The following is a 14,155-nucleotide window of genomic DNA, read 5'->3' on the forward strand; positions in this document are numbered from 1 at the left end:
TCTGAGCTTGCAGTGGAGCTCGAAGCTTTGAGGATCTAGGACAAGAAGAAATGGCATTCCCGCAGAGAGAGTTCGAAGAACATCTAAAAGAAACTGAGGAGAGACTTGTTCATCTTCCTTCTAATGGCAATGAACTCCTCTCTCTTCTCGATCAAGTTCAGAATTGCCTTTCAAGGATAGAACAGTCGCCATCAAAATCAATTGGAAATGCACTTTGCCCCTCAATGAAGGCACTGGTTACTGATGATCTTCTGAGGCATTCAAATATAATGATGTCAAAGTTACAGTTGCATCTTGCATTATTGAGGGGCCCCTTATGATGAGGAACAATTGAAGAAGATATTTCAGTTGATTATTGGTGTATTTGAGAAATTGTTTGATACTTCTAGTCGTTCCTATTCTAAAAGAGTTTTGATACTCGAAACCATGGCAAAGGTTCGATTATGTGTTGTAATGCTGAACCTTGAATGTGATGCTCTGATTCTTGAGATGTTCCCACATTTCTTGAAAGCCATAAGGGATGATCACCGAGAAAGTGCCTTCTCTACCATGGAGACAATTTGACCCGTGTTAAAGGGAAGTGAAGTTGTATCCGTAGAGCTTCTTTCTCTCCTCTTTGATAGTGTCGAGAAGGAAAATAAGGATGTTTTACATATTATACTAAAACTTGGGAAGAAAGTAATTGGAAACTGTGTTGCCAAGCTTAAACTATACATGATTCAAGCAGTAGAATCGTTGGGAATTTCTTTCAATGATTACAGTGAAACATTTTAACTTTTCAGGACAGAAACATTTTTTTTTTCCCAGTGTTACCATATAGCATTTCAGGAGCCTTAGTAATTTTCCAACATATGAACACATCTGTGACAGATTCCTTGTTCATGTCTTCGAATATGGTTGGGTCTCTTTAATTTCAAAACGCCCAGCAAACAGGAAATGCTAAATACCACACCCAAAGGGTTTTAGTGTCTCCATGCAGGAATTCAAATGCCACCAAAGACATGGAGATTTGGACTCTCATGGAACATAAGACTTAATTGCTTGTATTAATTCATGGCACCTAAAAATGCAATAGCCATTAGAAGGGATTTCATTTGAGGGGAAAAGGGAAATTTGAGAGTAATGCCATGGCATAGGCAAATAAAAATTAAAGAAAAGGTTAATGACTGTAGAGTTAATTGTTCTAATTTCTAGACTATGACACAATCCCTGCACTCTTGAATTAAAGAAGTCTTTCTCACTTACAGCCGGAGAAGGGAAAGAAAATGCAAAGCCTTCCCCCAAGTACTGGACAAAATTAAACACATCCCTCGGACCCTTTGGTTTCCATCTGTAAACATCGCTGGGAGTTGATCAAGTGACGGTGCTTCCTCTTTAACAATTGTGCCTCAGTGAATGAGACTCTGGAAATCACTAACAGGCCTATTTGTCCTCGAAACATCACTAGTCACATTTAATGTTCCTGTAAATCCTCCTTACGAAGAGTGTAGAGCCCAGATAACCCACAGCCCCTGCATTTCAGAATAGCATTGATGGATCAGAGAAGCAGGGAGCAGCAAAATAGAGAACATGAGAACCATCTCATGGGTAGGAACCAAGCAGAACATCATAAAGTACAGAAAAACAGTGGTTTCTACAAACCGCATGGGCTAACCTATTTCACTAGTTTGGTTAAAATACGGTCGAGGAAGAGGGAAAAATAAATAAAAGGTCTACAGAGTTGCTCAGGTCCTTGATTTCTTTGCTGATATGTGAGGGTTCATAGAGTCTAAAATTTTCAACCTCCCTTCAGTCATAATAACCATAATTAATGCCAAAAAACAAAACAAACAATCAGAGTGGCATCTGACCACTCTCCAACTACAATAACTGAATGGCCAAATAGTTTGCTTATAATATGATCTAGAAAGGAAAAAAGCAACCAGCCAGAAATTTAACACAAGTGCCAAAAAGAAATATGAAGCACAAACTCACCACAGAGGATTCCCAAACCAAGACAAAACATCAGAGTGTATCCAAAATAGAAGCTGGTCTGGAAGAAGCCTGACATCTTAGTCTTAACATAGTAGTAATATATAGAGTAAAGGTACACGTAGACCGCTGTTGATGCAGCAGAGAAGAATGAAGTCCATTGCCAGTGATAATTCTCAGCATTTAGCAAGAAATATGTCCCCACAATTGTGACACAAACAGTAACAATAATGAGAATGAGGAAGACCAGCAACATAAAACCATAGACATAGTACACCTGTCAGGGAAGCAGCAAAGTAAACATGTTAGATCTGAACTATTAAAAAGCTAGATTTTATCTAGAAGCTAGAACAAGAAAATATACATTCTTGACACTTTTAGTATGGAAAAAAATCCAGAGATTTGAAAGTCCATCACTTCCCATATGATTTAACCAGGACACCATAAAGAGGATTTTTTTTTTTTTTTTTTTTTTTTTGGGGGGGGGGGGGGGGGGAGTTGTTTTCCTGGATGGACATCCATTTTAGAATCCATGAACAACACAAATATCAGCCATGTGACAGGTCAGATAGAGCTGAAATTTTGTGGACAGATAAACAGTCCGCTGCTCACATGTCAAGCATCCATCCAAGCAGAGGTGGCCAAGTGGCAAATTATAGCTTTGAAAATCCAGTTGAAAAGTGAAAGTTATTGAAAGGACTAGACAGCTGAAAATACAAGGGAAACATGTCAATACATGGAGGTGAACGAAAATGAGTACAAAATTCGACATATAGCCAATCAAGACTTCAAAGTCAAGAGACACCCTCTTGACTGCAGTCCAGAGAAACTTTTGCATTTCTTTTTTATGGTACACAACAATGGATCATATTAGTCGCTATATAAATTTTTATGGTACACAATACTGGATTATATTAGTCACTATATCTAAGAATTTACCTTTCTGTACCTTTTATGTCTATCACAAACCACTGCAAAGTTTTCAAAAAACTATACACAATATTTCCAACAACAAAAAAATATTCGCCCAATAATATCTTTTCAGAGAATAATATACAATAACAAAGAATACAAAGTATTAATAATATATCATCTCAAACGAGGAAAAAAATTATGAGGGAGAAATAAACACATCAATATGTAAATACAGACATACATACAGACTTTGAGTCTTAACAAATGGCTCCAAATATCTTCCTTTATCAAAACCACCTGAATAAAAATGCAGTAACATTTACCTTATAATTCCAGAAGGATGTGAAGACAAAGTACATTTCAATGAAGATGCTGCCAAAGGGAAGCAATCCTCCCATCAGAGATACTACGGAAGGTGTGAGATACCATTTCTTCTCAGGGATGGGACGAGGAATGGTCTTGACACGACAAGGATTGTTTGGAGCACCACTCCAATTTCTTCCAACAACTGTACCAAGAAGTGCCAGAGGGAAGGAGATGAAAGCCCAAATGACAAACACAACCACCATTGTCCCAAAGGGAATGGCAGCTAGGGAACCATAGAATATTGCAATTGTGTTAAGGATGAAGCCAATGCCAAAGCACATAAAGGGGAAAAGTGATGCTGTGAGGATCATCGATTTTATCCAGTTTTTACCTGAGAAAATTATCAAAAAAATAATAATAATAAGTTCTAGATTGCTCAATTTTGAGATAGCAATGAAAATCATTGAAATAGCATATACTATAGCAAAGAAGTATTCCTATATCGGACAGAAAAATAGCCAGCCCTCCAAAAAATAAAGGAATATGGATAAAAAACATACCACCATTGCGTGAATACAATCCACCACTCACATAACCCGAAATGAATGATGTAAGAGCATAGCATACTATAAAAGTTGTGACAATTTGTCCTCGTCTGAACCACATAATAACATAGAAGAAATAATAAGACAAACCAGTACAATAAAATTAGCATGGATAAAATTATTAAAGGTAGAAGTAAGAGACTTAAAAATGGCTCGAACAACGAAACCATCAAGTAGGTCAAGAAAGTGGCCACCATAATAGACAGATGAGGATCCTATAAAGATAAGTTCCACTTTGTCACTTCAACCCTTCCCCACCCCATCCCCCAAAATAGGCACCACTGACGAAAACCAACCAAAAATACGAGGGAAGCAGTGACCAAGAACCTGACCTAACCCAATGACCAATCTGAACCTAACCAAAGTCTAATTTGCTAAAGCTGAGGTTTGTAAAGTTCAAAGTACAAAGTGTCTCCATGCTCAAAGCAGTACTAGTTCCACTAAAAATATATATCTCTATTGCTGCAAATATAAGATACAATCACAGAAGGGACAATGACAGTAATCATCACCAATGACAAAGGAAATTATATAAAATTAAAAAGAACTACAGTTTTCAGTGTTACACTTTCCCAAAGAATAACAAAGTCTAACCAATCCGTGTTTAGCCATATCATCAGCTTCTTGATTCACCACCCTCAGCATCCAAGGGAGTGAGCAGTTCAGTTAGGAAATTCTACTAAGAAATACTTCAACTTTTCATTTTCTAACATGTGATCATAAGATGGTACAAAAGCATTAATGTTGTAAAATCCAGCCCAACCCCCAATCCATTTTGGGAACCATAAAAATGTCTGGCTTCAACTGGTCAACAAAACCATGCCTGCTCTCCAAAGCCGATTGGTTAAAGCAATTCAATAGTATCTTATAACAATGAAAGATAATTTATACGAAAGCAAACCCCAAGGGGGTAGCTCCGTTGGCAAGGACCAACACCTCAAAATTAAGAGGTCATGAGTTCCAACTCTCCTTGGGGCCTACCTATCCAATAAAAAAAAACACCCATCAAAGGCCTTGTTAGTTATAGAACACCTTGTTCAGGTGATGCAGTTGCCTTAACCTGGCTGCACCAACATGACCCGTTTAGGACCAGTCTTTGGTTTGAACCTCCAAAGCGGGTCATGTTGGCAACTGCATCATCAGGAGACCAGCTTGCTGGGTCCAGGTAAACTCACATGGGCCAGGATGGGTCTTAAAGTCTAGGCACTTGCAAATATACAGTACAGATTCAGACTGCCTCAAGTTGTCCAAGTAAACAATGAAACGGCGAAACCAATTCCACAACCTGATTTAAAGATTGATTTCCAATCTTAGGACATCAGATGCAGCCTCAGTGTTGGCCTGAGCCAGGCTAAAGCTGCCATCCTAAGCAGAGGGAAAAGAAGAAGTAAAATGCAAAAACAGAAGACATGAGATTCTTAAATAGAATATGAAGTAACCATTGACTGAAATAGGGGTGGTATATTCATCAAGGTCAGAAATGACAACATACCCGACATACAACATCCCAATGATAGCCAAGAGGATAACAAGGAGAACAAGCATCACAAGTTGAGCACCTGTGCCAACAAGAGCAGAAAGTAGAACCAAGTTGCGGGAAGGCCGGAAAACATCACCATGGACAAGTTTCCAACCAGACTCCTCACTCACATCCCTTTCCTGGTCATTAAGCATTGGAAGGGGGAAAATTAATCCTTGGATTATTGGCATTAACTAAGAATTAGAAACTATAACCCATCTCAAGTTGGAAAGAGGGAAGAAAGAAGAAAAAAATTTCAGTATAACTACTGAAAGAAAGGGGATAAAGAGGGCAATCATGACAAAGTTGAGGTAGTGTCACCAAAGTCTCCAGGTCATCATCTTCCCGAGCATATTTTGCATAGTCATTTCTCAGGGTTCGCATTAAAATCATTGACACCAAGCCAGTAAGGAAGATAACCATCATGAAAGAATTGAAAATGGAGAACCAATGAATCTGCACATAGAAGAACGAAATTAAGTTTTCAATAATCACAATTCTAATTTAGATGCAAAGAACACAATAATCAATCAGCAACATCTTGCCCCTCCCAATCCCCTCCTGCGGGGGCAATTTAAAAGAGAGAGAGAAAGATTATAACTGCAGCAACTGAACTTTAAATAACTGAAAACTTCCAGTACTGGTATCAAATGAGAAAAGAAATAATTAACAAAAGAACCATTATTCACCTGGTGCTCAAAGAAAGGATAGTCCAGATAAATGTCAAAACGCCGTGCAAAAGTGACATTTGTTGAAATCCATCTCACAGAATATGTCAAATCCAGTAATTTCCCCACTTCCAAGGGTTTAGGGTTGTCCTGAGTGAGATTAACATGAATAATCTGCAAGACAAAGAATTTTCTAACAATTAATGCCACAGTAGGGTCCCAACAGATTCAATATATGATGAATAAGAATACTTAAAATCACAAACCTGATCTCCATTGTACTTGACAATAATATTCTTGTGTGTATAAAGCAAATGTTTGTTATCATTGTTTTTGTCAGCATGGAGCTCACCAACAAAACCTGATCATATAACAGGCCAATGGAATCAGTTTCAACAATCAGGTAGGACTAAAAAACTGAAATACGTGAGAAGAGTGCATACCCCACAAAGGCAGATCATCTGGAGTTGAATTTGTCAAGTGGAAGAAGCATAGTGTAAGCAGTCCAACAAAGGAATATAATAGACAAGTAAAACATTTTAGCAACCAAGAAACATAAAGCCCAAAAAATAAAAAACCCTAACATTCAAATGTACTGAACTTAAACATCATTGCGTTGGAGTCTCATTGTTAGAGGATTAACATTACCCATGAAGAATTCAAACCAATAAGTATTTTCAATTGCATCCTTGAATTGTTTAACCTTTGCTGCATCAAGTTCAAGTTCACATATGGAAGCCTTATCCACATTTTCTGCCAGAACAAATTGCAAGATGACTTTCTACTTTGAGTTCTTCAACCAAATTTCATAACAAAATTGACCATAAAACACAATGTGCTACGTACTTTGAAACTTTATGTCAATCTGACTATCGATAAGCTCGTTTCCACCAAGAACCTCACCGAGGCCACCCCATTTATGAGAAGCACTGCCAGCTGGCTGGCAAAATGGAAGGCTATGGTAGTTGTATGTTTCTTGTGGATTATTATAGGGTCCAACCTTGTTTACCCAAAGGGTCACCGGATCTTCTGGTTGATACTACAGGCAGAATCCAAAGCTTGTCAGAAACATCCAACAGAAAGGATTAACAGACTACAACAAAGCTCAATACTCCAAAAGCACCATGACATAGAAAAAACCTTTGCCTACTGGGCAGAGAAAAAAAAATTTTAAATGTAGCATTTGCGATAAATATAAGAACAATCAGGGTTCAGTGTGCTTGCTACTTAGGCAACAAAACAAATATAAGAATACACTCTCATTATGACTAAAAAGATAAAACCCAATACCTTCACAATATATGAGTTAGCAAAACTAACAATGAAAATATGATGATAAGTTAGTAGGAGTCCATACTGATGATAAAACTCAAATATTAAAGAATAGAAAATATGAAGCTAGGTCATTCAACTAGTAATCCAGGAATGGCAAGTCTACCTCAGATATTCCTTTTCTTATCAAAAATCAACATTGTCAAAATATACTATATTAAACAGGATTGAAGCTTCATAAGTGAACAACAAATAAAAGCAACAGAATATCAACAATAAGCATAGAGAATTTTTTTTGTTCGGTGAACAATGATAAAGGTTTTGGTGGAAAAGAAGAAGGAAATTTGCTTCAGGATTGAGAACACCCTATCAACCATCCAACCACCGTCGACCAACTCAGATGATGTGTTTTGAAGAATCAAACATCTTGCAATAAGCACCATCAAAATACGAATAAATTGAAAATTCAATGAAAACATCATCTTCAGATTCAATATGATTTCATTGGTCTTTGATAATATCTCCAACATAAATTGTGAAACGAAATTTTCACTTTGCCCTTCATCTATGAATAAAAAAACAATTTTTCTGTTGGACAAATGAACTCTAGTCTTGAAAACATAGGTATACATGACTAGGTTCAGCTCTGATAAATGATGTTATCTGAAAATCCAAATTATGGATCTCAGATGCAAGCAGGCCCAACAATCCAAATTGTGATCTAATCTAAGAAAAACGAAGCAACTTTATTGTAAAGGGAAGAAATCAGATCGATGGAAGTGGAAGGAAAAGGGATGAGATCGATCTTATTGGGAGGAAGAAGACAGAAAAAGAGAACAGAAGAGAAGAAATCAGGTATTGAATACCAATCTCGTATGCATTACTCAAAAGCACCAAAACTGTTAAAAAAAATAAACCATTCTTTACTTAAATCATCTCTAATTGATGGGGGGTGTACAGTGTATTACATATATAAAGGCCTAAAATTCCCAAATCCATTCATAAAAGGACTCCTAATTACACTCAAGGTTCTAAATCTCAATTAAAACTTGCAGTTTCGACTGAGACAACTAGGTTTCGACCTTGTCTGAGACGAATCCAACGGTCTAAACTGGTTTGTACCAGATTTCGCAAGTTTTGACAGTTTTGACACTTGGTTTCAACCGAAAACTGGGAGTTTCGCCAGTTTCAACACTTCCAAAGGGAATTTTGCCAAATACTCGCAGTTTTTTGCCTAATCACTTGATTTCTTCCTACTTTTTGGCATTCTTCTACATATTCAACCCTTCTACAGGTTGGATTTGCATGATCAGAGCTTCAAGGTAATGGATTTTTCTCCCCAAACCTAATTTTTGGAAGAATTAGCAAATAGACAGTGTTGGGCACAAAATATGTCATGGGATACATATGTGCTGCATTAGGAGGAGCATCACCGACATCTTCACTGGTACACAGATCATGGATTAGACCCGCCAAGAAATGACATGTGGTAGTGAGTGGTGAGTCTTGTATACTTGTGTTTCCCTAACCTAATGTATGTTTTGATTGTTTTAACTGCATATATACATTTCCACTAGCTAAATTATATGTAGTCGGTGTTTATAAAGGGCTAGTATATGGCAGCATCCAGCATACACTAGTAAACTTGGGTCCAAACCCCAAGTACCATTTTGGGTGGACTTTTTGTGAAACTAATTCACAGAATAGGTGTAAAATGTTAAAAATAGGCAGCACAAAAAACTGGTCAAAAAACCATTTTCTGGGACTCGAAACCTAGGTTTCAAATTTAACCCAGAAAAATCCCAGTTTTTGGTCCAGGGTCGAAACCAGCCTTGAAACCAAAACCTCGATCCTTGATTACACTCACATACTCAAATTAACCACAAATCCTGAGTACTAACTTTATCCCCATTTTATGGGCTTATAAATTAGGCTCATTACAATGAAACCCAAAAAAATGAAAGGCCAAACCTATAATATAATTACCCAAAAGTCAATTTCAGCACATTGAACTGCCACTAGAACCTTATGAACCTCCCAAGCTAATGCAAAGGCCTCCATACGGGATTAATGTCTAATGCAACTGCATCACCCCACCCCCACCCCCAAACCAATAATAATAAATGAACCTCATATTGCACATAGCATAGTACTGGAATGGGCAGATTGTGAATCACAGCACTTAAAACTTATAACCTTGCTCCTCATTTGCAGTAGAATTTTTGACAACTTCACTTAAAATGGATTAACAACCCAAGAGTAAGAGAGTAACATATAGTGTAAAATTGAAAGCAAAGACAAATAAATTGCATCAAACCCAGCTAACCCGGTTACCACACGAACTCAAAAGTTTTCTTTTTTTTTTTTTTTTACTTTTTCTCCAACGCAACTGATATTAGATTCACCCAGAAAGAGGAATCTAGTTCAAAGCAACAGAATAAGCCATACAAGATTCCCTATGAGCTACAAAATACTCATGATCAGATAAGGAGCATGAAATTCAGACGAGGATCTCCAGATAACCACAAAGTGAATCCAACGCCAGTCTAACTCAAGCAAATGATGGAATCTACAATAGATTGACAACAAAGATCCTACCCTAAGAAATAATACGTAAATTCATCCTTCCCAATCAGAGATCCAAAGCAGAATAGATAGACAACAAACACCTCTTTCAGATCTAAGCCCAACACTGATAGTCTCCATTCCGTAAACAAATAACTCCACTTAAATGAATTCCCAAAGTGAGACCTCAATAGAGGTAACAAACACAAAGACCCGAATCAGAAGCTCCAAACACCAAGAGTGTCCCCAAACCCATGAAGCTGCAATCTTGAACTAACCAACGAAACCCACTCAAGATCGTTCGTACCCCGACATACAAAACAGGAATGCCCAGAATGTACCAAAGATGGCACCAATTCAACCCTTCGCACACAAATGACACTCCAGATCTAATGTAATGGAAACCCGGTTGCAGAAATACCAAATCAGACCAAAAGATCGACAACCCACGAAGCGAATTCCCTCAGAGAGTCAGCTAAATAGGGTTAAAGATGGAGTTGGGTTTAAGTGTTACATTACCTTGTGATCAGACTCGGAAGCAAAAGCTTGAGAGACGATGAGAAGAAAAGCGAATAAGAGAGAGAAGGATCTGACGGTGGAAAGCATCGCTGGGCTCTCCGATCTGAACAGTGCAAAGGCCTTCTTTCTTTCTTCTGCTTCGTTTTCTCTCCCTTTACTTCTTGCCTTCGTTCTTCCGCGTTGGGTGACCCCTCTAGTCTCAAGCGCGCGAAGGAAGAGAGAGAGAGAGAGAGACCCTGATCTTACTCGTTGCTCTTAATTAGATTTACGAAAGGAACGGCTCGTGTGAACATGAGCGTATCAGAGAATGGGATTTCTGGTTATAAAATGGCGAAAATGCAGACACATGATGTGGGTTTTGGTCTTTAAGACCATTTTCATTCGGACTTGGTGATTGTTATTTAGACTAGTTTTGAGTTTTTTGGTCAGCAAATGATTGGATTTGGGCTTAAATAATCTCATTACAGTTGAGGCCCAGCCCAGCCCAGCCCAGCCCAGCACCAAGACCAAGCCCAACCCAAATCCAAGCCCAGACTCCTTAATGATTAATTTGTTGCTGGTTAGGATAAAGTTAGCCCAAAAGGGCCAAATGCTAAGGTTGTCAGCTGAAGAGGCAGGCTTAAATTTGAGGATGGTCACTTCATTTTACTTCTTAGATCTTGTAGACATTTTGATAATTTTCTTCTAGGCAGGAGAATGCTAATTTTTCGTGTACCCCCGGCGCCTGTGCGGCAGCCAATGAAAATATGTGCACAAGCATCTTGGGGGATGGGATTTCCGCCTTTCGATGGGGGTGGGGTGATCATTTCACCTCCTATGTCTAGGTGCAAGGGCCACACGACCAATTATCGTTCTTATGCTTTTTTTTTTATGTTTTTGAAACTTGGTAAATGGATAAATGAACATAACAATAAACAAATGATGTCAAGTGAGCTACCATGCATGTGGTAGATAATTTGGGGCATGCATGAAACATAAACTTCATGGTTCCATGGATCATAGATAAAACCTTACCAATATGCATATGATTTGCATGACAAAAAAATGTCTTATTGATTTATGATTGCAATTGAAAGAAATATTGTTTTAGTTCATAATATATTATTACGATAATAAACAAGGGAAAGTAAATCTAGTTGGTCCGACCAGATAAACTTATTTGATCAGCCAAAAAGATATAACATGTGGCATGTCAAATGGGGTTCCAACTTTGTGGAAACCCCTAGGTCCCCTTCTCACATGTCAAATTTCAACCTAAATGATGTTTGCCAAGTGCAAAATAGAGTTTTGAAATTCCAGGAACATTGCAGAAATTACATGCTAATGATTAGAGTATCATAGGCGTGCATGGCAATCATGGGGATGCATGCTATTGCAGGGGAGGTATTGTTGAATTTGAATCTAACATTTGACAGATGGCTTATCCAGACCACAAATGTCTATCCAACATTCGAAAATTTCACATTTTTTTATTTTCATCCTCTCAAGCCCAGTGCACCACACTTAAGAATGCAACTGTAAAAACATGGGCAATGACGTCTTTTATCCTCTCAAGCGTTAGGTGGACGATTGAATTTTTAAGTATGGTGCATTGGGCAGTGTACCGCACTTGAGAGGATAAATTTCCCACATTTTTCTATCACATAGTAAATTACTCTTAGTCAAATAACCTATATCAATCCTCGACGATAATCAACACCTAGGAAATCATGTGTGGTTCAATTTTTGCTTAAGAGGAGGCCCCATGCCAAGTTTAAGAAGAAATAGAATTGTTTATAGGCTAAAGGTTTTATGCATAGCTGTGTACATATACGGTCGTGCCTTCAACCATTGGATGGGTGAGAGAGAATGATGTGTTATTACACTTCTGCCCCTATCCCAATCTACCTGTTGAAAGGCACGCTCATGCATAAAAATTGAATCTTTGTTTATATATATCATAATCAAGGTTAAAAAAAAAAAAACAATTATAGAAAATAAGAGTTACACTAGGCATATGTAGGGATGCAAATGGATAATCGAAATCCGAATCCGAATCTGCATCTATATCCGTTTAGGGACACCTGTGTTCGTTTAGAGATATCAATCCGGAAAATAATTCAAACACTTCGATTAAAATCCGTTCAAAAAAAAAATCCGAATACTTAATAATAAAAAATTAAGTAAATGATTTTGAGGGTTTTTTAAGATTCGACAAGTTATAGAATATGATGAAAAAAGAATCATGATCTAAAAGATATGGATTGAGAGTAAATTGTATCCACTAGGGGGAGGAAGGTCCAGGTTACAAAAGGCAGAGATGTAAACGAATGGTTGAAAATCCGTATTCGACCAGGAAATATCCGACTCTGATCACATCCGATCCGTTTACATCCCTAGGTATATGATCAAAACATAGCAAACTCTATGCATCAAACGATTTGGATTGGCCAGATGATCCATCCACATGGTCAAAAAATGTCCTAATACATGGGGAAAGAAGATCCATCTCATACAAAGGATTCCAACCCTATGACGTTTAATGTAGGTAAAAGTGGCATTGGACTTAAAGAGTTGGAGTGTGAAACAATTTCTTGAAAAGAGACTCAACGAATTCTTTGTTTTTGAGCATAGGAAACTTCTATCTTTTAGCAAGGTCAACTCTTCAACACTAAAACTAAGTATAATGAATGACTCATGGGTTCTGAACCTGAGATTTCTTAGGTGATTAAAATCAATCTAAGATAGATGTTTTGGAATCTAATTTTTTAAACGATCCAAAAGCAAAACATTCAAATCATCAGATGGCTAGTAACAATTTTAATCAGTTAAAACCCTAAAAAGGACATGGCTATGCATGTAAATGAGTTTTGGTCTATTAGCTTATGTATTGTTTTATATGAGATTATTGAGAAGATTTTGGTTAATCAACTAAAACCTTTTTAAAATGATTTTGCTTCTCCTTTTCAAACGGCATTTACATAAAAGACAGGCAAATTTCGGACAATATTATCGTGACTCATGAGATATTCTATTTTCTTAAAAATCATAAAGCTAAAAGAGGTTGGACAACATTTCAGTTAGACATGTCAGAAACCTATGACAAAGTTGAGTGGAGTTATTTGAAGGATGTTTTTAATTTCTTAGGCCCTGTTTGTTTAGCGGGCTTTTGCAGAGTGGGATTCTTGGGAATGGGATGGGAATATTAGTGCACTTTTCCACAAAAAATGAATTCCTGAATCATTTGGATGGCCGAGGTGGAATATTGAAGAGACAGCCCAAACTTTTCTATCAACCCACATGGCAGTGTGGAATTTATGAGGAAATGCAACATTATCTCTCTCTCTCTTTTAGATCTCCATCTCTAGAACTGACGCAAATCTGAAACCTGAAAGCTGGGTAATCTGAATCTTTTGATACAAAACTTAAGTCCCTACTCCCTATCAAAAAGGTATTCTTGAGTGCCTTTGAGGGGCTTGTGATCATCCAAACTAGTCATGCTGCTTCAAACCAAGTAGTCTATGCAATGTGGCATACAAGTTTATATCTAAACTCTTGGCCAACCATCTGAAACCTTTAATCCACAAATTTTTTCTTGCTTTTCGCAAGCTATCTTTGTTGAAAGTAGACTCAACAAAGTAGACAAATCTCAAATAATTATACCAGTGTTAGTGAAATCATTAACTATATATGTAGGAAGACAGGAAAAATATGCCTCTTGGATATAAAGACAGGCATGTCAAAGACATATGATAGATTGGATTGGGAATTCAAAAGAGCCATCTTGGAGTCTTTGGGTTTTTGTGACAAAATGGTGTGATATGTTTCTCTATATC

The 14,155-nt window shown here is 37.5% G+C and overlaps 1 protein-coding gene across 1 annotated transcript; it reads right to left on the reverse strand.

The window, feature by feature from the left end:
* Window positions 1-1,127: 1,127 nt before the first annotated feature.
* LOC122658405 (transmembrane 9 superfamily member 1) lies at window positions 1,128-10,719 on the reverse strand. Its single transcript, XM_043853347.1, has 12 exons — window positions 10,341-10,719; window positions 6,831-7,023; window positions 6,633-6,737; window positions 6,428-6,445; window positions 6,251-6,345; window positions 6,006-6,158; window positions 5,638-5,772; window positions 5,290-5,456; window positions 3,753-3,847; window positions 3,210-3,583; window positions 1,975-2,248; window positions 1,128-1,511 (listed from the first exon to the last, which is right to left on the reverse strand). The coding sequence occupies exons 1-12, from the start codon at window positions 10,425-10,427 to the stop codon at window positions 1,444-1,446; spliced, it is 1,764 nt and encodes a 587-aa protein (XP_043709282.1). The 5' UTR covers window positions 10,428-10,719; the 3' UTR covers window positions 1,128-1,443.
* Window positions 10,720-14,155: the final 3,436 nt, after the last annotated feature.

The sequence above is a fragment of the Telopea speciosissima genome, chromosome 4, assembly GCF_018873765.1.
Source record: "Telopea speciosissima isolate NSW1024214 ecotype Mountain lineage chromosome 4, Tspe_v1, whole genome shotgun sequence".
Classification (NCBI taxonomy): Eukaryota; Viridiplantae; Streptophyta; class Magnoliopsida; order Proteales; family Proteaceae; genus Telopea; species Telopea speciosissima.

Coding starts and splice junctions, on each gene's coding strand:
- LOC122658405 (XM_043853347.1), bottom strand. CDS start 10,427: ATGCTTTCCACCGTCAGATCCTTCTCTCTCTTATTCGCTTTTCTTCTC. Junction 6,738..6,830: donor GATTGACATAAAGTTTCAAA/GTACGTAGCACA, acceptor TTGTTCTGGCAG/AAAATGTGGATAAGGCTTCC. Junction 2,249..3,209: donor CATCCTTCTGGAATTATAAG/GTAAATGTTACT, acceptor CTTCCCTGACAG/GTGTACTATGTCTATGGTTT.